This window comes from Phyllostomus discolor, chromosome 1 (assembly GCF_004126475.2).
Source record: "Phyllostomus discolor isolate MPI-MPIP mPhyDis1 chromosome 1, mPhyDis1.pri.v3, whole genome shotgun sequence".
NCBI lineage: Eukaryota > Metazoa > Chordata > Mammalia > Chiroptera > Phyllostomidae > Phyllostomus > Phyllostomus discolor.
The window spans coordinates 6,076,307-6,098,352 of record NC_040903.2 but is presented as its reverse complement, the minus strand read 5'-3'; the positions used below and the strand labels follow the sequence as shown (position 1 = coordinate 6,098,352).

General features: G+C 40.8%; 1 protein-coding gene across 2 annotated transcripts in view; it reads left to right on the top strand.

Moving 5' to 3' along the window:
* The window catches only part of RAB28 (RAB28, member RAS oncogene family), an 80,353-nt gene extending 61,083 nt beyond the window's left edge, over positions 1–19,270 (top strand). Inside the window, exons 5-8 of one of the 2 annotated variants that reach the window (XM_036018818.1) lie at positions 4,487–4,590; positions 9,659–9,736; positions 16,953–17,047; positions 18,304–18,425. In XM_036018818.1, coding sequence (XP_035874711.1) covers positions 4,487–4,590; positions 9,659–9,736; positions 16,953–17,042 — 272 coding nt within the window. In that variant the 3' untranslated portion in view covers positions 17,043–17,047; positions 18,304–18,425. Of the gene's footprint in view, positions 1–4,486; positions 4,591–9,658; positions 9,737–16,952; positions 17,048–18,303 lie in introns of both variants that reach the window. The other variant, XM_028506793.2, reaches the window with a different exon arrangement.
* The last annotated feature ends 2,776 nt before the right edge of the window (positions 19,271–22,046 follow it).

Genomic DNA, 22,046 nt, shown 5'->3' with positions numbered 1-22,046 from the left:
GTCCCAGTCTCTGTTACCTTGTCTTTCCAGCTCACTTCCTTTAGTAGCACAACCTCAGTAATTTTAAAATCCACGTAAGACCTTAAAATCAATTAACTTGCCAATTTTTCATTTTCCTCCACCTTCTTCTTAATCAACTTAGACTCTCTGCTTCACAAATGCAGTCATTACATTGCATTCACTGTCTTCAACTTACCTGTTTTTCTTTTCACATGTTGCACAAGCTTGGGAAAACCTTAGCTCTACCTAAATGCAAACCTCTGTCTGCTCTTGAAGCAAAATAAAATGAGTCTGGAACAGACCCCACAAATACACTGTCTCACTTTAAATTCAGGTTAACTATCTTCAAGCGACTTTTCTGTATATTTCAAATCCCACATCAAATCCATTAGCAAATCCTATTTACTTAAAAAAATATTTTATTTATTTAGTTTTAGAGAGAGCAGAAAGGGAGGGAGAAAGAGAAGGAGAGAAACATCAGTGTGTGGTTGCCTCTTGTGTGCCCCCTACTGGGGACCTGGCCGCAACCCAGGCACGTTCCCTGACTGGGAATCGGGGTATCGAACCTGCGACCCTTTCATTCGCAGCCTGGTATTCAATCCACTGAGCCACACTAGCCAGGGCACAAATCCTATTTACTTTTTATTCCAAAAATATTTTGAGAATCTGCCCCACTTTTTGCTATCTCTGTTGCTTACTACTCTTGTCCTAGTTACCACCCTCTCTTTCTTAGATTATAGCTCCCTCAGTGTCTTCTCTGCTTTACATTTGTCCCTCTGTAGTTTATCCTCAGTAAAGAGCTCAGAGCCTTTTAAAATGTGAGTCAGATTGTAACTTTCCCTTTTTTTATCACAACCCTCCAGGAACTTCCCATCTGTCTTAGAGTGGCCTGCACACTCCACATGATCTGGCCCTGGCTTTTCAAGCCTCTTTCCCAGTGTCCCTCTCTTCTGAACCCATTTTAGCACTCTGGCCTCCTGGCTTTTCCTTGAATCTGCTAAAAATAATCCTCCTTTAGGACCTTTGCACTTGCAGTTCCCTCTGCTTGGGAGACTTTCCCCCAGATCTTGCTCCTTAGCCTTCTTAAGGTTTTCCACCTTCCTGTTTGAAAGAGTACTGCCTCTCATGCGCCCTTTATTTTTCTTCATAAGATCTATCAGCATTTGCCATGCTATATATTTTACTTGTCGGTCGTTTTTTCTTCATTACAACATAAGCTCATTGTTATGTATGCAGCATCCAGGGCGGTGCTGATGCTCAAATATTTGTTGAATGAATGAACGGGTGATCAGTAAAGTGGTTATCTGTTGACATTGTTAAGTGCATGGTTAAACAGGATGTATGGATTGGCCACAAAGTTTGTCTGTTTTTTTTTTTTCCATAAGATGTCTCTAGTAGCACATCTTTAAGTGGATTTGAAACATGTTGTTAGATTGTGTTGTGACAGTTATCCTATCTGCATGCTTTAAAAAAAAACTTAACAAAATTGATGAAGTTTTGTGTAGCCCTTTTCATTTTGAAAATGGAAGAAAATATGCAACATTTTCTGCATATTGTGCTTTATTATTTCAAAAAAGGTAAAAACACAGGTGAAATGCGTATAAAGATTTGTGCAGTGTATGGAGAAGGTGCTGTGACCGACCAAATGTGTCAAAAGTGGTTTGTGAAATTCTGTGCTGGAGCTTTCTCATTGGATGATGCTCAAATTACCCCAAATCAATAAAGTTATTGAAAAATGTGTCTTTTATTTTACAGAAAAAAACCATATGTACTTTTCAACCAACCCAATAGTATGGTTGAGGTAAAAGAACAGGCAAATGTACAATATCAGTGCCTTTGCCCTTCAGTTGCTTAGACATTGGAAGGACATACCGCACACGTTAACAATAGTTGTCTTTAGTTGATAGCATTTTAATCATTTTTTTAAGATTTATTTATTTATTTTTAGAGAGGGAAGGGAGGGAGAGAGAGAGAGAGAAACATCAATGTGCGGTTGCTGGGGGCCATGGCCTGCAACCCAGGCATGTACCCTGTTAAATTTCATTTTCATGGTGGTTTTTCTGAATATTTGGGAAATGAGCATGTATTATTGTTATTAGGAAATTGTAACTCTATTTTGTAAAATAAAATGTAACAGCTAGGCCCTGGCTGTTGTGGCTGAGTTGGCCAGAGTGTCATCCTGTAACTGACAGGTCGCGGGTTCCATTCCTGGTCAGGGCACATAGCTAAGTTGCGGGTTTGATCCCTGGTGAGGGGATGGACCATCTCCGGTCCGAGTGCTGTGGGAGGCAACCAGTCAGTGTTTCTCTCTCACACTGAGGTTTTTCTCTCTTCCTTCCTCTCTGTATAAGCAATGGGAAAATGTGCTTGGGCAAGGAATATAAAAGTGTGTGTGTGTGTGTGTGTGTGTGTGTGTGTGTGTTTTCCTGGTGATAACACGTAGAAAAATGATGTGGTTCACTGAGGGATATAAAGGAAATCATAGCAGTGAGAATGTTATCATATGTATAATAGGTAGGTACTGGATACCCATTTTAAGAATGCTCTTAAAAATAAAAGAAATAAAGATGGAAGAAAAGAAAGATTTTACTAGTGTCTCACTCTAACTATACTATATCTTCAGAATTTACATTTCTGGATTATTTAGAATGAAGTATTCTAGTAAGTGAGCCCTCTTAAATGTTGCCCAATAAATTCTAACATAATGGAAGAAAACTGTGAAGTTCTGTGAGGACCTTTTAATCTCTGCTTTCACATTTGTCAGAATCTCAGTTAGTTAAAATAATTTTTATATCTTTAATGGTCTTTGATGTTTATAATACTGGTAATGATTTTTTGAGGACCTGGATTGTATCTTTTTCATCTTTGGGTTCTTAGTACCTGGCACAGTACTTGGTATGTAATAGGTACTCATTAATGTTTGTTGAGTAAACGCTTTTCCCTCCGGATTGATCAGTGACATACTAGTCTTTTATTGCTAGTTTTACTAGGAAAAAAACCTTTTGTTTGGATAGTAAATCCCCCAGTGCTATAGATAAACTTAGGTGGTAGTTCAGGAGTTGTGGGGACTGGCAGAGGGAGAGAGGAAAAAAAGAGAAAGAAAAAGATTGAACAATGATAGACTGTTTCATTTGAAAAGACAAATACACACACAGAATGACAGGCTTCATTTTAAAAAAATTGGAGAGTGATTTCACTGGGGACTTTTCCTAGTGACATGACTTGTTCTTACTCTTGTTAAATTAGGAAAGTATTTTAGCTTTAATATTATGATAACCTAGATGTATAAATGTCAGTGCTAGTAACTTCGTATGTTAGCCTTCTGCATATTGATGCCTATGGTATCTGGACGTTTTGGCCTGTTCTTGTAAATAAGGTGTCAGTGATGTTTAAGAAACAGCAACTTGTGGCCAGAAAAGAAAAAGCTCCATATTATTCAAGCTAAGCAATAAAAACGGGACTCAGGAATCCCTTCACTAAGTCAAAAATCTCCTAGAGAAAGATCGCTTGAGCTTACAAACTAAAGACCTTCAATGTAATTTTAAATAAAACCTTTTATGTAAAGTGAGAGCACTTTTTAGTTGATAATCAATTGACACTATTATGTAGGCTTACTAGATTTGCAAATTTACAAGTTTTTACAAGTCAGTTGGGTCCCTTCCTCAGGAAATCAGTTTAACTTTTTTCCCCCTATATTGACTCAAAGAGCCTAGTTGTCCTTAAATCCTGTGAATATATTTGCCTTATAATTTGACGGCATTGAGTCAACAGCCTTATAGGGTTTCTAGTGTTGTAAAAAGAGAAACTGTTCAATAAAAGATCACATTTGAAAAAAATAGACTGTGCCGGATAAAACCAGTATTGGATATGAATACTGTGCTTTGCTTTAAAGCACCTACAAGTATTCAGGGAAATCAGTGCTTGCCCTTACGTTCAACATGCATACCTCAGGTTTGGAAAGCGGTTGAGCTATATGTCTTTGTGAAATGAAACCATGGCTTTAAATAAATAAACTACGGAATATTGATATGTTTTAGCAGAAAATTATGTATTTGTGTGAACATCAATTTGTATAAAAATTGCAGAACTAATAATTATTATAGTAATCAAACTGTTTCAATCAAATATGCTTGGTAAGTGCATCTTTCTATTAATCACTGTGTTTAAACTTATTATACCAAGTATATGTATTTTTTGAGTATCATCAGTGTGCCTGAAGCTACATAGATAAGAATGATAACTTTCACTTTTTGAGCACTTGTGCACTATACATAGATTAATTCTCAAACACTAGGTATATTTGTTAGTCTTGGTTTTCAGATTTAGGGACCGAGGCATAAAGAAATTAAGGAAATTGCCCAAGATTATGCAGCTGGTGTCTAAGCTGGGGTATAATATTGGAAAGTAAATCAGATTTGAGCATGTTAAAATATATTGATTGACTCTAATATTAAATTCTTCTTCCTGTTTTTGTTCACCTTCCTAGTTGATTTGGAGCACATGCGAACAGTAAAACCTGAAAAACACTTACGGTTTTGCCAGGAGAATGGTTTTAGTAGCCACTTTGTCTCAGCGAAGACCGGAGACTCTGTAAGTAAAATAATGAATTTTGAATGTTATAACTGAGGATTATTTACTTTTGTTTACCAATATTCATGGGAAGCATACTTCCATTATTTAACTTTTGCAACAAATTAATGTTTACTGAAGACATAAAATAAATTAGATTAGATGAGATATGTTTATTCTCTTTATATTTTATAATTCATTTAACATAATTTTATGGTTATATTAGAGTATTTAGAAATATGAGAGTTTAAAAAGAATGTATATCACCCATGATCTTGGCATGCAGAGATGGCCATTCATAGCCTCTCATGATTCCCTCTAGTCTTCTTTGTCTGATCCTCACAGATGTTCGTGCTGCTGCCAGCAGATTGCATTTACTGACAGCTTACCTGGTGGCAGGCACCGCCCTACTCTAATTGTCTCTGTTTCATACATGAGTCTTAGTGAGATTATGTAATGGGGGTCCAGGTTACACAGCTAATAAGTGGTGGAGGTAGGCTTTGTAAGGGCTCACTGTATTAGCCACACTGAATATTTATTTTAAAGAATTAAGGTCATAATATAGAAATAATTTTGTTTTACTTCTTTATTTAATATACGCACCTGATGAAAATTTAGCCCTGTTATTTAATATTACTAAATGGATTTAATAATTCATTAAATAACTATTAAAAAATTCGTTCAACCAAGTCCCTATTATTAGACATATAGGTTGTTTTCAAGTTTTGATATAATAATTTAATGTAAAACTTTGTCCATAAGCTTTGAAGTTTTATTTCCTTTTTTAAAAAAATTAAACAATTTTAATTAAAATGGACATTCAGTGTTCTGTTAGTTTCGGGTATACAGCATAGTGGTTAGACATTTATATGACTTACAAAGTGATCCCCTTGATCATTTACTTTAGGTGGATTCCTTGAAAAGGAACTGAAACATATTGCAAATTGCCACTCGCACATTGTGAATGCCATACCACTACGCTCTTTTTTAACATTCAGGATTTATTTATTTTTAAACATTTCTCAATTTGCTAGGCAAAAAAGGGCATTTTGCTATTTAAATTTTAAATTAACTTTGCTGTCAAGGTTGAATATTGAAAATTTTCATTACCTATTTTCTGCCTATTATCTGTTTGTAACATGCTTTTTTTCAAAAAAAATTTATTTATTTACTTTGAGAGGGAAGGGAAAGGAGAAAGGGAGGGAGAAAGAAAGGGAGAAAAACATCTCTCAGTTGCTTCTCGCACGCCCCCAGCTGGGGACCTGGCCCACGACCCAGGCGTGTGCCCTGACTGGGGGTCAGATCAGAGACCTTTCTGTCTGCAGGCCGGCGCTCAGTCCGCTGAGCCACACCAGCCAGGGCTGTAATACGCCTTTAAAATTGTGGTGACCGTTTTTGTATCAGGGCTAACAACCATTTGTCATAATTTGTGCAAATATTCTTCACTGCCCGGATTTTTGTTCATTAATTTTCTTGATGTATTTAACCAAAAGAAGTTTGAATTTTTCTGTGGTTTATCTTTTATATAAAAATATCAGAAAATATCCTTTCTGATATTTTTCCTTTATGATTTCCTTCATGATTTTTATGCTTAGGATAAGTATTAAATAAAATAAAGGTTATTTAATCTTTTGTTGGATCTGATATTTAAAATTTTGACCTCTTGGAACCCTTTCCCCCAGGATAACACAAACATTCACGTATACCCCCACACACCATTAAAAAAGTATAGTTTCGATACTCCTTGATAAGTAAGTCTATCCATGTACCAGTCTTCTACTCTCACTAACCTAGGGGTCTTTAGCCATTTTAGAATTACTTTAACTTCCAGTATTTTTGCTTGTGTTTAACCACTAAGTATTTTTTGTGTACTTATGTTGAACCACCATAAAAATTCTCATTTTTTTAAACTCAGCTTTGAAATGGCTTGGTGGAATCACTTTAAGAATTATGTCATTTCCAACTCCAGGTTATTTCTCATTTTTTGAGAAGTTGAGCTCCTGGCTGATACTTTTCTCTAATAATACTTTTGTCATAACACTGAGTGATTTCAAACTCTGCCCTTCACCCATCTCAGCCGCTCAGTCCAATGCACTGTCATTGCAAATCTCTGCAGTCCTTCTGTTATCTCGTATCTTCATGTCAGGCATCCTAGCCACCCACCACACCCTGTCTTTTCAGCTCACACCTTTGAGTTCCCTGACCCCGTCAGTCTGCAGCCTCAGCAGGACTTCGAGACACTGATCCGAACACCCTTTCCGTGTCCCTGACCTCCTTTCATGTCTTACTTTTTCACCCTTCCTAATTTAAATATGGCCAGTGAAAATTGTTGCCATGCATATGCCTTCCGTTCCCATTCCCCTCTTTCACTTTGTCAGACTCGCTTGGCCTTAGCTCTGGTTTAAGTCAAGCCCTCACGTTTTTATGGCTGCACCCTTGTCCTTGAACGTGGTCGGGGAGAAACACAGAGGCATGCTGGAGTTTTTGCTGAAAATTCACCATCGCCTCCTGGGCCCTTAATGCTGCTTAGTGGTTATCCTCCATGATCACAGACCACCGTCTCTCCCCTTCAACTTATGACTGTCCATAGCTTCTCTCCTCTCTTCACATCTCCCAGACTTCCTTGTCCATTCTCTCAGCTGATGACTATGTTTCTCATTTTATAATAAATTTGAAACAGAAGACAGCTTCCGTGTACTCTTTGCCACCACCTTTACCCCACTCTCCCCCCCGCCCTGTGTCTGCTCCCAGGTGTTCTGTCTTCTCCGCCCTTACCGTGGGATGGACTGCTCGTGCTCCTAGCTGGGGCCAGCTTGCTGCCTAGTGATGAACATTGCTTAGCGATTTTCTCCCCTTCCTGCATGATCGCCTTTTCTCTTTACTGGATTATTCTGTCAGCATACCAAATAGTATGACTTCTCTTGTCTTAAAAACAAGAAAACTCTTAATTCCACATCTTCTCTAGCTCTCACCTTCTTCCCCCCACTTTCCAGTGGACTGTTTTGAAACAGTTGTCTCTACTTCTCTCCTCCAACTTTCTCTTGAACAGTCAGGCTTTTGTCCCTCATGTTTCACCCAAGCTGCTATTACCAAGGTCACCGATGACCACCTGTTTGCTGAATTCACTGGCCAGTTCTTAGTTCTCATCTTACTTGACTTAGTTGCAGCATGTAAAATAGTTGATTATTCTTCTCTTTAAAATACTTTCTTCACTTAACTTCCAGGATACTGTACCTCCTGGTTTTTCTCCTTGCTAAGTACTCTTTCTTAGTCCACTCTACTGATTTCTAATCTATCCAGCTTTTAAATATTGGAGTGCCCTTGGGCCCAGTCTTCGTGTATTTCTTTTTCTAAAGTAATTTCCTTGCTGTCCTTGTCTAGTCTCGTTGCTTTGACCATACTCAATATTCAGCTGCCCACCTGACACCTCCACTTAGATGTCTGATGGGCGGTCCCAGTTAATTTAGATCCAGAATTGAGCTCTTGCTATTTCCTCCTCAAATCTTTCGCAGACTTCCCACTTCAATAAATGGCAGTTCTTTTACTAGTTGCTCAGGCCAATATTAAATTGGAGTCACCCTTGAGTCCTCTGTTTTTTTGACACCCTGCATCTGTGTCTGTCACCAAGTCCTCTTGGCTCTGTCTTCAAAATGTGTCTAGAATATGATTACTTTTTACCATCTGCACTGCTATGACTTTGTTTTAAGCCTTCATCATCTCTTATTTTGTGTCTTCACTGGTGTCTTTTTTTTTGTTTTTATCCTCACCTGAGGACATGCTTACTGATTTTAGAGAGAGGGGGAGAGAGGGAGAGAAACATCAGTGCTGGAGAAGAACGTGGATTGGTTGCTTCTCGCACGTGCCCTTACTACAGGACGAAACCCTCAACCTAGCCATGTGCCCTGACCGGGGATTGAACCCATGACACTCCAGTTTATGGGATGACACTCCAATGAACCACGGTGGCCAGGGCTGGTTTCTTCTTTTGTACCCTGACCTTCTCTGGTGAATACACAGTCTGGCAGCCAGATCGAACCTGTTAAAAAAGAGTCACATCAAGCCACCCCCCATGGCTTCTACTTCACTCGAAGTAAAAACCAAAGTCCACCAGATCTTACAGGATTTGTACCTTGTTAATCTCTTTGCTCATTTTCTTTTACAGTCCCCCTCTTTCTCTCTATCGTACCACCCTAACTTTCCTGGTTTTCCCTAAACATTGCTCATCAGCGATCCATAATATACGGTACTTTTTGAGGTGCAAATGATATAAGCCTTTCAGAGTGTCTCTTTTTGATTAGAAATCAAAATTAAATAAAATTGTGATAAATATTCAGTAAGTAATCTTGAGATAGGTAGGGATAAGAACACGATAGTGCACTTATGAGGTAAAGACAAGTTACCCATTAAGGTTATCTCTGGCTTGCAGCTCTGGGAGTCAGAGTGCACTCAGCATGAGCTAACCGTGTATGAAAAGGCTGTTTATAGAAAAGTGTTTGTAAGAGTTTTATTGGCAAATAATGGGGTAAAATATGTCTTTATTCTGAACTGATAAAGTGCAGTAAGGATTTCTAAGTTGTTTTGCTCAAGAAGTGTGGAGAATTAATTGACTGGATGAGAGCCACAGAGACTATTAAAGGGATAGTAAAGAAATAGGCTGAATCCAGATCAAAAGACGGATGTAGAGTGGGCAGTGGGAAACCCAGGCGGTAAAGTACAGGCCGCTGTCTTCTCATTTTCTGCAGCACCTGCAGCCGTTGGTTCTGCTAGTTTTTTTTTTTTTTTTTAATGTGGGAGTTGTAATTAATCGTCTTATGTTAAATCTTTAAAAATGTAAGTGTTTAGGGATTAATGTATGTGTTTAGACCAATTCACTGAATTTCATGAATTTTCAAATCATGGGTTTAATCATTTAAAAAGTTATTACACTTAAAGTCTTGCTGTATTTGACAAATAAAGCTATTTTTGTAATACCTGGCATATCATATTTTTGCAATTTCTGCTGTTTATCGTTGTTTGGAAACTTTAATTTATTTGAAGGTAACTTAAGCATGCCTGTTTTAAATCATTTAAACCTATTTTTGGTATGTAGGTCTTCCTGTGTTTTCAGAAAGTTGCTGCTGAAATCCTTGGAATCAAGTTAAACAAAGCAGAAATAGAACAGTCCCAGGTGATTATATTGAACTTTATATTTTAAAGGATAATTTATTTCTTAGAAGATATTAATTGTCACCCCTGAATTCTTGCACATTTATGTATTCTATGTACATATCCCTAAAAATCCTAGAAGTAGATTGTGTGTATGAATGAATCACTGTTTATTGCAGAAGATGGAGGATGTTAACTTTTTGTCAAATTATACCCTTGAAACTTCAGTTTGTCCTTTTTGTTGGAAAGATGAGATTAATATAATATAAATTTCATCAGTGGTTAAATAATGGGTTAAGGTGCTGACCATATTGTTGTTTTCTAGTTAAGTTCTTCCAGGATTACTGTACAACATTTTAAAAATATTTCATACAAAATTCCAACTGTTTTTTAAAGTAAGTCTTAATTAGTTTTCTCCAACGGGTGTCTTCCATGTTTGCTTTGGTAAAACAGTATTCTTTCAAGTTTTTAAAAGTCTGTACACTCTATATTCTTAAACATCCTTTAATTATATTAATTATTGATGTTATTTTATTGTTAATTTAATAATGGGTTGATTATTGAGGATTTCTGAATTCTTTCACTAGTCCTAGTTAATTTTCTAATATTAGGAAATAAACATGAAAACCAACAGGAAGCATTTAAAAACACCACTAAATAGTACACCAGGTTACATGTTTGGTAGGATGAAGATTCAGAGCAAGAGCCTGTAGTTTGAAGTTACGCTTCAGAAGTGGTTTGCTTAGAAGCAAAAATACATTACATTTTTCCAGAATCTCTTCTACTTCGTTTCCTTCCCATTTTCCCCATCCTTAAATTTCTCTTTAGTTCTTTTTTACATAGTTCAGAATTTTATTTTTATGGTCATTGTGTGTGTGTATGTGTTTTAAAACAATTAAAGCAATTATTTATCAAAAATTGTTATGCTGATGTGGCTAGTTTTAGGACTTGATTAAAATCCTTGGGTCTCTGAAAACCTGTTACTTTCATTTTTCATTATTCAAAAGACATTTATTTTAGCACTTAACCAGGAACAGTGTGAAGATATTTTGCTTGATTACATAGAACTTGGTGGACCAAGTACATCCTCTGCTTTTTAGTTTTTATTTCTAAATGGTGTTTGAAAAACGATGTCTGGGTAATTAGAGAGTCTATGAATGATGATCAAATAATTATAAATTATGTATTGATCATACATCATATTATGTGGTAGAGGGGTGGGTCTGACAGTGATTTAAAGGAGTTTAAGATGTAGTCCTTGCCTTCAGTGAAGAAAATCAGCGTATCAATGTTATGTATCAGGCACGGTGTTATCTCCGTCAACCCCATAACAGCTCTGTGGAGCAGGTGGCATTTCACTTTACTTTATGGGTATGTTAAGTAGCTTTGGGCCCACTCGCCTGTGAGCAGTGGCGGGCCCCGGGTCCTGCAGCAGTGTCCCCGGACTTCTCCCCTCCACCGTACTGGGGGAGGGCTTGCCGGGCAGTTTGGAGCGGGGCGCAGGGCTTAAGAAAATGACTGGGAGAGAAGCTGGCATGAACAAGTTGAATACAACCTTAAGTTGTATTTTGGAAAAAAAGAGCAGTTTGCTTAAAATAAATGACTATTTGTGTTGGAGTGTAAAAGGAATTTGAGAAGAGATTATGGAGATTTATGAATGCCAAGGTGATAAATTTTATCTAACATATTGACAGTGGGAAATAATTTTTGAAGCAGAGGAATAAAGGAAAGCAGTTTTTAGGTAGGATTAATCTAATGGGATATTTTTGTGTGGTCTGGTGCAAAGAGATTGAAGCAAAGAAAGTAGGTTCCTGCCCTCAGTGTGACAGGCAGCAGATCGGAGTGGAAGGGAGAGAATGGACATAAGAGACACTTCTGAGAAGAATCAGTAGGTCTTATGGAAAGCCTGAATGAAAGAGAGAAGTCCAAGGCACTGGCCTTTCTCACCCACAGGAGTGGAGGAGGGGGAGACGCAGTGGTGGGCGGGCCTGCTGGGAGAGAGTGTGCTGTGCCTGGGCTCTGTGCGGTGCTCAGCTGCAGTGAAAACTCGAGAGAGATGAAATACATTGGATACTTTTGAGAGGCAAAACTTTATGGAAGCTAGAAGCTTTATCAACATTCACAGTCCACTTGTATCAGACTTAACATCTAGGCCTATTTAACTGAAGAGGTATCCGCTGTGTTAACGGTGTAGCACTCTGACCTCCCTGTACCCCACCCCTTGTTTGTTAGAGCCTCATCTTGTTTCTTCCACAGCGAGGTTCGCTCAGTCTTCAGTTTGTCGATGGCATGTATTGGGTTGGCCAAAAAGTGTGTTACACTTTTTCTGTAAAATGAAGACACAGTTTTTCATTTTCACAAATAACTTTGATTTGGATATTTTGAGTATGTTGGCTATCTCCCGCTGCTGACTGCTAGTGGGTGGAGGCCAGGGGTGCTGCTAAACATCTTTCAATGCGTAAGACAGCCCCACAGCGGAGAATTATTGGGCCAAAATGTCAATAAAGTGCTTCAGAAACCACTTTCGACATTCTAACACACTGCACTAATCTTTTTTTTTGCATTTCAGTTGCATTTTTACCTTTCTTGAAATAATAAAGCATAATACCCTGAAAATGTTACATGTCTTCTTCCACCTTCGATATTAAAATGGCGGCACATTAACCAATTTTAGTAAGTTTTTTAATGCACACTTATATGACAGCTGCCACAATACAGTCTAACAAAATTGTTTCGAATGAAGTTGAAGACAACTAAGAACCACTAGAGCCATCACATGGAAAAAAATGTAACGGACTTTTTAGCTAACCCAGTACTTTGAATCCATTCATTTGAAGATGAATTCAAGATACTAGAACCTTTCTCTATTTGTCAGAATCCTTTATGTGGAGAAGCCTCAATTTTCTTTCCTGAACCTGATGGGTTTGCTGCCTTTGCCAATTAAATTATTGATTTCATAATGAACATTTCTCAGTGGGAACATTTTTGAAAGTTTATTTCTTAAAAAGATGTTTCTAAGAATACACTTGGCAAGCCACATTAATTAAGCACGTTTTTTTAACTTGAAATGTTTTTGACATATAATGTGTAAATTTAAGATGCATAGCATGTTAATTTGATACATTTATGTATTGTAATGTGAATGCTGTTGTAGTGATAGTAAGTACCTCTGTAACGTTATGTAAATGATTTCCTTTTAGTAGTTGGAATAATTAAGTTCTAGGCTCTTAGCAGGTTTGATTATTCACTGTACTGTATGTTATATCTCTGGGGCTTATTTACTGCTGATTGTAAGTTTTTACCCTTAAATGACATTTAAGGGTGAAATAGCCCCCATCTCTCATCTCCTGGTAAACACCCTTTTATTCTCTGTTGTTTACAAGTTCGGCTTTTTAAAATTCCACCTATAAGCGATGTCATACAGCATTTGTCTTTCTCTCTGTGACTGAACGTCACTTAAAGTAATGTGCTCCAGGTCCGCCCATGTTGTAGCAAGTGGCAGAATGTCCTTCTTTCTCACGGCCGAGTAATAATTCCATTGTATGTACATTGTATGTGTGTAAACCACATTTTATGTATCTGTTCTCCTATTGTTGGATACTCTGGTTGTTTCCATATCTTGGCTGTTGGAAATAACACTGTGATAAATACAGTGGTGCATATATCCTTTTGAATTAGTATTTTCATTTTCTTTGGGTACCCAGAATTGGAACTGTTGGATCATGTGGTAGTTCTATATTTAATTTTTAGAGGAATCTCCATAGTGTTTTTTATAGTGGCTGCACCATTTTACATTCCTGCCAGCGGTGCACAAGGGTTTTCTTTTCTCAACATCTTTGCCGGGACATCTCTTGCGTTCTTGATGGTAAACATTCTGACAGGTATGAGGTGATAGCTCATTTTTGTGTTAATTTGTATTTCCCTGTCGATTAGTGATGTTGAGCATCGTTTTCATGTACTTCTGGGCCGTTTGGATGTCACAGACTAGGGAAAAAAAGATAAGTTCAGATTTTATGTTTTTTGTTTACATATGCAATGTGTATATAAAATAAAAAATATATATGGAGACAGAGAGAGAGAGGAAGGGAGGGGAGGAAGAAAAAAGGAAAGGAGGAGGAAAAGAAGGAGGGAGGCAGGGAGTGGAGGGAGAGAGAGAGAGAGCGAGCTTGTGCCCAGTTTTTGTGGGTTTTATGCCTTTTAAAATATTCCTGAGGGAATGTGGTGTAATGTTTAAAAGTATTTTTATTTATTTTATAGAAAAGGAGGAAAATGTAGGCACTTACCAGTCGTGTGAAAATGGATGCTACGATAATTTTGTTGATGACAAATATTTGTAATAAGGCTTTTTAGTCTTAGTTCCATCCACTGATTATTTAATGAGACTGTTTTAGTTCTAACCTAGATCATTCCTGTGTGGGGGTCGTGTAAAGTGAGTTACCAGCATATCGTGCAAGTTTTGTAAGGCAGAGAAAGGGGAGAGGGAGAAATGAAAGGGAATGCAGTCTATGAATACAGCAGACATTTTTTGATGGTCTGCTTTGTGCCAGGGACCACACGGGAACCCGAGGATACGGAGATGAATGAGTTAAGTCTTTGTCCTCAGGGAACCCCCAGCATAAGTGGGGGCAGACAGATATTTAAACAATAGGTGTACCCTCATTTCATGTCTCACAATTCCCAGTTTAGTTACTAGTTTTATTTTCATCATTTATCTGTCCCAACCATTCTTCTCCGAGATAGTGTAAAAGTCAGGAATGGTTAGTAAATGCCTGGTTTCCCAGGTTGTGCAGATTTTTTTGTTTACACAGCAGTTCAATCTTGAGGATAAAAAAAATGACTAATGCTGTTGTCTCAGAAGTTCAGCGTTCAGCCCTTTCACAGTGCATTAGGTGGCCTAGAAAGAAAACGCGTAGTCCTAGTATCTAATCTCTTCCTAGTCGCCCTCTGCCGTAGCAGGGTCAAAGCCGCGCTCAGACACAGAGCCGCTTTGCTCCCGGGGCCGCTTCGTTATTCTCACTCCAGCAGAGTACAGCTGACTGACAGCACAGAATAACTGACGGTACTCTGTGGCTCCAAAAATAAAAATGGGTGTTTTCTAGGTGACATTTTCTCTGAAAACATCAGTGAATGGCTTTTAAACAGGCCGTCTGCTGTGAAATCACCTGTCATGACGTTTACGGCGTGGAAACTCTGTTCCGTTCCTCCTAGCAAAGCCTGGCTCCTGGCTTCCAGTCCAGAAACGTTGTTGTGCAAAGCTCTATGTCAAACAACCAAGGCCCGCACAAAAGATGTTGCCTTTTTAGTTCTTTGTGAATTCGATGAAAATTAATGGGGAATAATACCCAAGCCGTTTGTGTTAGTCAGTCCTTTGACCAAATGTCTTGACCAGAGCGAGGTCAGTAACTTGGTTGTGTCTACAGGATGGGGTTTAAACCAACATTTTGGAGGATTAATGTGTTGCTTACTGATTATGAAACCCCTTTTCTTTGTGGTAACACACAGTTTGCCATGAAACAGTCAGGTTTTGGGGAGGGCAGATGATGGCGTTGAGCTTTTCGCCGACACGCCCGTCCCGCAGGACCTCGTGTCGCAGTCAGTGATGCTGCTTCTCACAGCGTCAGGCCGAGTGCCTAGTCAGTCCTGAGGCTTGTCCGAGAGCTCGCGCCGCCTGCTGGGGCTGCGGCAGGGCCCGCTCAAGGCCGATCCGCTAGCAGCGCCCTGCTGCTTCCCTCCCAGTCGTTTGTCTCTTCGGTCTTCACGAATGTTGTCACAGCCGACAGCCTCTTCGCCTGTTTTTCTGCGTGTGTTAGTTATTAGATGCTGTTATGAAGCAAGAGTTTTCTGAAATCGTATTTGAAATGGAAAAAAACGAGGGACAGTTTCACGTTTAAATCTTTGGAGAGCATGTCATCTCTGTCACGCTTATTGTTATGTGCAGTCTTTTCGCCCTAAGATGATAGCAAACAAAAGCCTATCAACGCATTGATTCTTTGTTTAGCACAACTCTTAGGTGTTTGAAAAAAAACAGCTGTTGTGCTTAAGTACTGTGCTGTATGTCAGGACTTTTCTTCAATGATAGAAAAGGACATTTTGAACTTGTTTATTTTTATATGGAATTTGGAACGTGGATGCTAGGGTTGTGAGGAGTGGGGCAGTAAGCAGCACCAGGAGCTCGGTGACAAGTAGTAAGTATTATTAAATATGCAACAATTGTCAATGCCGTATGGCTTCCTCTGATATATGCGTCCTCTCCCCACCTCCGCAGAAAAACAGTCCCTCCATCGTCCACATTACCAAACATATTATAAGTCCGCTAGTAAAGCACCTACCTGTGTACCTATTTCTCTTCCCATTAGGACCACAGCAGCTTGTGAACTGACCCTGTGTAACTTACCTGTATGTCCCCAGTGTAGAGGGACTGGCACATGTCACCTGTATGTCCCCAGTGTAGAGGGACTGGCACATGACCCTGTGTAACTCACCTGTACCTCCCCAGTGTAGAGGGACTGGCACGTGACCCCGTGTAACTCACCTGTACGCCCCCAGTGTAGAGGGGCTGGCACATGACCCTGTGTAACTCACCTGTACGTCCCCAGTGTAGAGGGACTGGCACGTGACCCAGTGTAACTCACCTGTACGTCCCCAGTATAGAGGGACTGTCACATGTCACCTGTACGTCCCCAGTGTAGAGGGACTGGCACGTGACCCAGTGTAACTCACCTGTACGTCCCCAGTGTAGAGGGACTGGCACATGGCCCTGTGTAACTCACCTGTACGTCCCCAGTATAGAGGGACTGGCACATGTCACCTGTATGTCCCCAGTGTAGAGGGACTGGCACGTGGTAGATCCCCAATAATGTTTGTTGAAGGAAATGGAGTCAATATTTTTACTGCACTGTAGCATAGAAAGGCAGCATAATTCTTGGTTTTTCTCTGAAATACTGTAAATTATATATATTATTTGTAATTGTGATATCAAAACTAGAACTCACAACTTGTAGGAAGTTCAGTAGATGTGTCTGTTTTAACAATTAAATAGAATTATAAAGAATAGTGTTTCTTAAATCTTTATTTTCTTTCTTTTTGTATGTCTCCATTCTGCTGTTTTCTTCTGTGACGTGGTGAAATTTATGTGTATCTTCCTTTTTCTGTATTGGTGTTCCCTTCTACTTTCAACCATTGAACACACTTTTCTGTTTTCCCTTCTTCATCTCATTCGTGTTGCACGGAACCGACAGCGTGTTGTCAGGGCAGAGGTAGTGAAGTACCAGGACGAAGACCGCCAGCGCGCCAACTCTGCTCAGAGTAGGCTCTGTTCAGTGCAGTAGCGCAGGTATTAACGGATGCATTGTTGCAATGGCGGGCTGGGGCGGGGGCGGCGAGAGCTAGTGAATGCTATCTTGTTCTTTCTCCCTTATGAATAGAGAAGTTCAAATGATTATTGTACGTTATTGGAATTCATATTGCATACGTCCTGTGTTAGAACTTTGAAAAATTGATCCTTTGCCAGGAGACTTACGAATTAAACAAGAAATTGGGAACAAATTAAAATAACATTTCAGTTACTTTCACACGTATTTGTCTTTATGGTTGTGTTTATTACATGTGCAGTGAAGTGGAGAAGTGAGGCAGTTATTTCATTATTCATTCCTTACCATTTTTCCTGAAATAGCCTGGTAATTGAAAGAGTATTTTTAAAATTTGCCTTGAATTACACTTCTTTGTATGCTTGTTTGTGCAGGCTAAGTAAAAGCATTGAAAACAGTAAAGTATTTGTTTTAATTTAAATCATTACTTAGAGAGGAATATTAGGGCATATTGCTAAATTTATCATTTAAGATAATCCTTGAATGTGGGCTAGAGGGAGGGAAGGAAGGAAGAGTTAAAAGTATCTTTTGGTTTAAATTATTTTAAAAATGAGTATGCGGTAATCTTCTAAATTTCTCATTCTATATTTTATTAGTCATTATTCATAACCCATTAGTGAGCTGTTTGAAAGTAAGGGATTTGGGAGGAAAGTTTTAAAAACTGGCAAAGTTTTAAATATTGGGTTGCTAAAAATATTTCTCCTTTGTATGTGATCCCTCTTTAACATTTACACCTCTTCTCACTAACTCACTAATTGCTGTAAACATTCTCAAAAATGTTATGGCTAGGGATAGTGGCTTATGGAAATATTAATAAGTAATGACATTTTTTACTTTGAAATAACAAAGTCTTATCTATCAGTTAAAATATATGAATGATTAATTTCAATTCCTTTGCTTTAAGTTATAACCAGGGTTTAATATTTCATACTGATTTGTCGGTTTTTATTAGACTTGTGATAACCTCACACTTACGGCATAAAATCAGGGGAGACTCAATAAAGAAGTTGTTGTTAGACACTTAAAAAGAACCCAGCCCCCTTCCCCCCAGCCCCAGCTCTGCCTGTTTGTTCTGGTTGGCTCTTGGGCTATCAGCTCCTGCTTCATGTGTGATGTCTATCATCAGGGGTTCACCTAAGTTCAGAAAATAAAAATACACTTTAAGGAGCTCTTTCTAAATGTTCTGATGTCCTGATAATAACTCTGTTTTCTTTTACGACAGAGGGTGGTGAAGGCAGACATTGTAAACTACAACCAGGAGCCCATGTCGAGAACCATGAACCCTCCCAGGAGCTCCCTGTGTGCGGTGCAGTGAGCGCGCGGTTCCGTTCTCTGGGACTGGTCCGTCCGCCTTCCCCTCGCCTCCCCGTGGGCCGGAGGCCCGCGCGGGACTCCGGACTCGTTCCATCAGCGACTGTCTCTGTAGTTCAGCTAACATTCTCCTCCCGGCTCGCTCCGTCCTTACGTGCTGCCTGCCTCTCGGCCGCCGGCCGCTCCTTGGACAGGAAGGAATTCAGCCTCAGGACCACACACTTGGAGTTCCAAACGGAAGGCCCATTCTCTGGAGTCGGACTGCTTCATTGGAAAAGAGGGATGTTGGTTCTCTCGAATGTCCTCACTTCTTTTTTACCCAGATGTCAATTTTTAAAAACCAATATGGAAACTCTCCAAGTGTTGATCATCACCCAGGATTTTGCCATATTTTCATTTTCTTAATCGGAACTCACACATGGCAAAAGTATGCTTCAGAGTACAAACATTTAGACAAGTGATATATTTTTATCTACAAATACTAAAGAAGGCAAACCTTTTGCTATCTATAGTGAGTGGAAATATATAAAGCTGTATCTAGCTGAAAATGCTTGGAATAAAGCTGTAATAGAACTATATTTTTTTCATTTTGTAAAAAAGGACCTAAGCTGTTTATATTGTATCGATAGCTCACCAAGCGGTGAGTGTTTGATACTGTATTTTTATCGCTGTATCATGGTCATTGTGAGCCGTGGGATGCTCGGGGGAGAGGCCTCACGAGTTTGCTCAGTGCCCGGCCGTGCGCCCCAGGACCCGCGCCTGCGCACTGCACCCGAGCGCCCTCGGGGCGGGTTGTGACTGTTGTTGGATCATTGCGCATCGGACTTGTACCTGATGTTCAGACGTTTTTCTTCTGCAAATAAATTTATTTAATCTACTTTTTGTGGGGGTTTTTCTTTCAGCCATCTCCCTTCTGGTTACAGAACACAAAGGGTATTTATCTGTAACCTCAGGGATGGTGTGAAGTTTTGTGCACACTCAGTTACGTGGAGTTGCGAGGTCCTTGTGTGGGACGCACTCTGGTCCAGACTCCGTGGCCTGGCATTTCATGGGCCGCGTGGCAGCGCCTCCCCCCTCGCTCCTTTCCTGCCAGCCTTCGGTGGGCGTGCTGCCCTGCCTTCCCGTGCACCTGCACAGGCCCTCTGCCCCGAGCTCCTCCCTCCCCTCCAAATGCCTGCCCTCTGCCAGCCAGCCAGCCTGTGCTCATCACGAGGGCCGCGCTGGGTGGGTCTTGGTCATGGGTGTGTCATGACTTTGTGCCAAGGCACAGTGCCTGGTACGGCGGGCGCTTTGCATTTGCTACACGGGAACAGGACAGAATGCTGCCCTTCCAGAAAGTACCTGCGTCCGCATCGCCCAGAGTTCCCCACGAGCACCTCTCGGATGACCGTTACCCTTCCTGCCCCGAGTCACAGCCATCTGGTCCCGGTGCTTTAGTGTTTTAACAGGTCGCGTGCTTAAGGAAGGGCAGCTCTGGGTCTGTTCTCGTCCGTGTCTCTCAGGTTGGCCCAGGCAGGGCGCCTTTTGTAATTTCTGCTGTGTGCAGGAGTTTGGGACACCTAATTTTACAGCTGTAGGAACTTTTGAAAACTCGTTGTTTCACGTCCTGTGTGAGTAAGGACACCGAAGTCCGGAGAGAAAAAGGGACCTGCCAGAGGGGACGGAATCATAGCGTCAGACCCTGTGGGAGACTGTCCATCTCCAGGGCAGGGTGACGCTAGTCAGGAGTGACTTGAAATCTAATAAAGTTTAAAAATTGTGATTGCCGTGTGAATTAGGCGGTGTGTCCAATCTTACTCTACTTTGATTTTTATATGTTTCACTGTATAGCAATTAAGAATCCCTTTTTTTTAAATCTTCGTCTGAGGATATGTTTATTGACTTGGGAGAGAGAGGAAGGGGGAGAGGCAGAGAGAAACACTGATGCGAGAGAGAAGCATCGATTGGTTGTCTCCTGTGCGCGCCCTGCCCGGAGATCAGACCCCGAAGCCTTCTGCTCTATGGGATGACACTCCAGTCAGCTGAGCCACCTGGCCAGGGCCCAACATCGTCTTAATAAGCCCTTCAAGGTTGTCAGCCCTTCAAGGTAATTCAATTCATCCTTCTTGTCAGCATCTTCCTCACGTGTGCTGATGTTTTCTAGGGAGAACATACTTTCTCCGTATTCTTTAGGAAAATATAGAGAGAATACAAGAGATCTCCGCCCTCAAGCACCTTACAGTCTAGGTATTTCTGTTTTCGCTGCTGTTGCTGCAAAGGCTGTGATTGCCTGAAGTCTGCCCAACTAAGCTGCCTGACTAGACTTCACACTCATGTTCAGTGAGAGGTGAGGCCATCCTCTTCTGGTCATTTGGGGGTGTTTTTACATCTACGTGAAAACTCGAGGATTTTTGTTCTGTTCAGTCACTGCAGCATTCAAAGGCGTGACCTCACACACATGCACACGACTGTACAAGCCAAGTGCCACAGGCATTCCACGGGAGTCGGAGGAAACTCACAGCACACTCAGCTCTGTGTGTAACGTGGGGGCACTCCGTGGAGCTGATCAGGGGCAGGGAGGGGATGGCCTTTGTGGCGTTGCTCGGGCCTGGACGTGTCCAGGCACTGGTCACAGGGGGTCCTTTTTTCCTCACTCCAGTGTGTGACAGGGCTATCGTTGTCCCCCCTTTACACGTGAGGACACTGATGCTGAGAGTCATCGATAGGGTCATTGACAGCAAGGCCTCCTGCAGTCTGTGGTGGAGCCAGGACCCCACAAAACCGTCCGATTCGGGGGTAGGATGGGTGAGGCCGGGAACCGAGCCTGCCGCCTGCCGTCTGTGCAGATCACACGGCCGGCCTCCCTCCTGAGCACGGACCAGGCCTGGGTGTTAACTCGTTCTTTTGGGAAGTGGTACTGGTGAGTGCTGATCCACCCACCTTCTCCCGCCACACAGCACCTGGGTCAGCAGTGTGGGTCTAAAGAGACTGGTGGTGGTGGCGAGTTTGCCCTCTGCTCCTGAGGTGAGCACAGGAAATTGCCCCTCCCCTGCCCGCCTTCGGCCTCATTGGTTTTCCGTCTCCCCCAGCGAAACTTGACCGGTCGTTGGAAGCCTTTTGGCTGGAGGGCAGCAGGCGCCGTGAATGTGCAAGACAGCGTATGGCCAGAGCAGACTTCTGAATTCCATATTACAATTTTCCCCATACCTCGGGGTTTATTTTTGAAACAAAAACGTAGGATTCATGCTTATTTTGCTTTGCTACCTCTCCTGTCTACAGTTTTTAATTTAAAAAATTACAAGTCTTTCCATCTAGTTTTAGGCACTTTGTCTCCTGAAGATGCATGCTATAAAGTTTCAGACTCATTGTGGTCACTTCTGCTGCTTATTGAACTTTTGAAAAAAAACACAAAAGCCTTCAGCCAGAACTGGTCATTGGATGTTGCCTTTCAAGTGCACCCTCTATTATGTGTGGCAAACCGCTGTGGAGTGGTTTTTGGAGTGGCCCAAGGAGCTCCTGTGACTGCTTTATTATTCCAGGAGGAGGTAAGCCAGGGCCCTTTAAAGTCGATCACTGAAACAATGTGACGGAGCATAATCATTTGTGTGTCATTTAAAAATAGAAAGGTTTTCTGGCCATAACCCACGACCCACGCAAGTGATGGCTGTTAACATT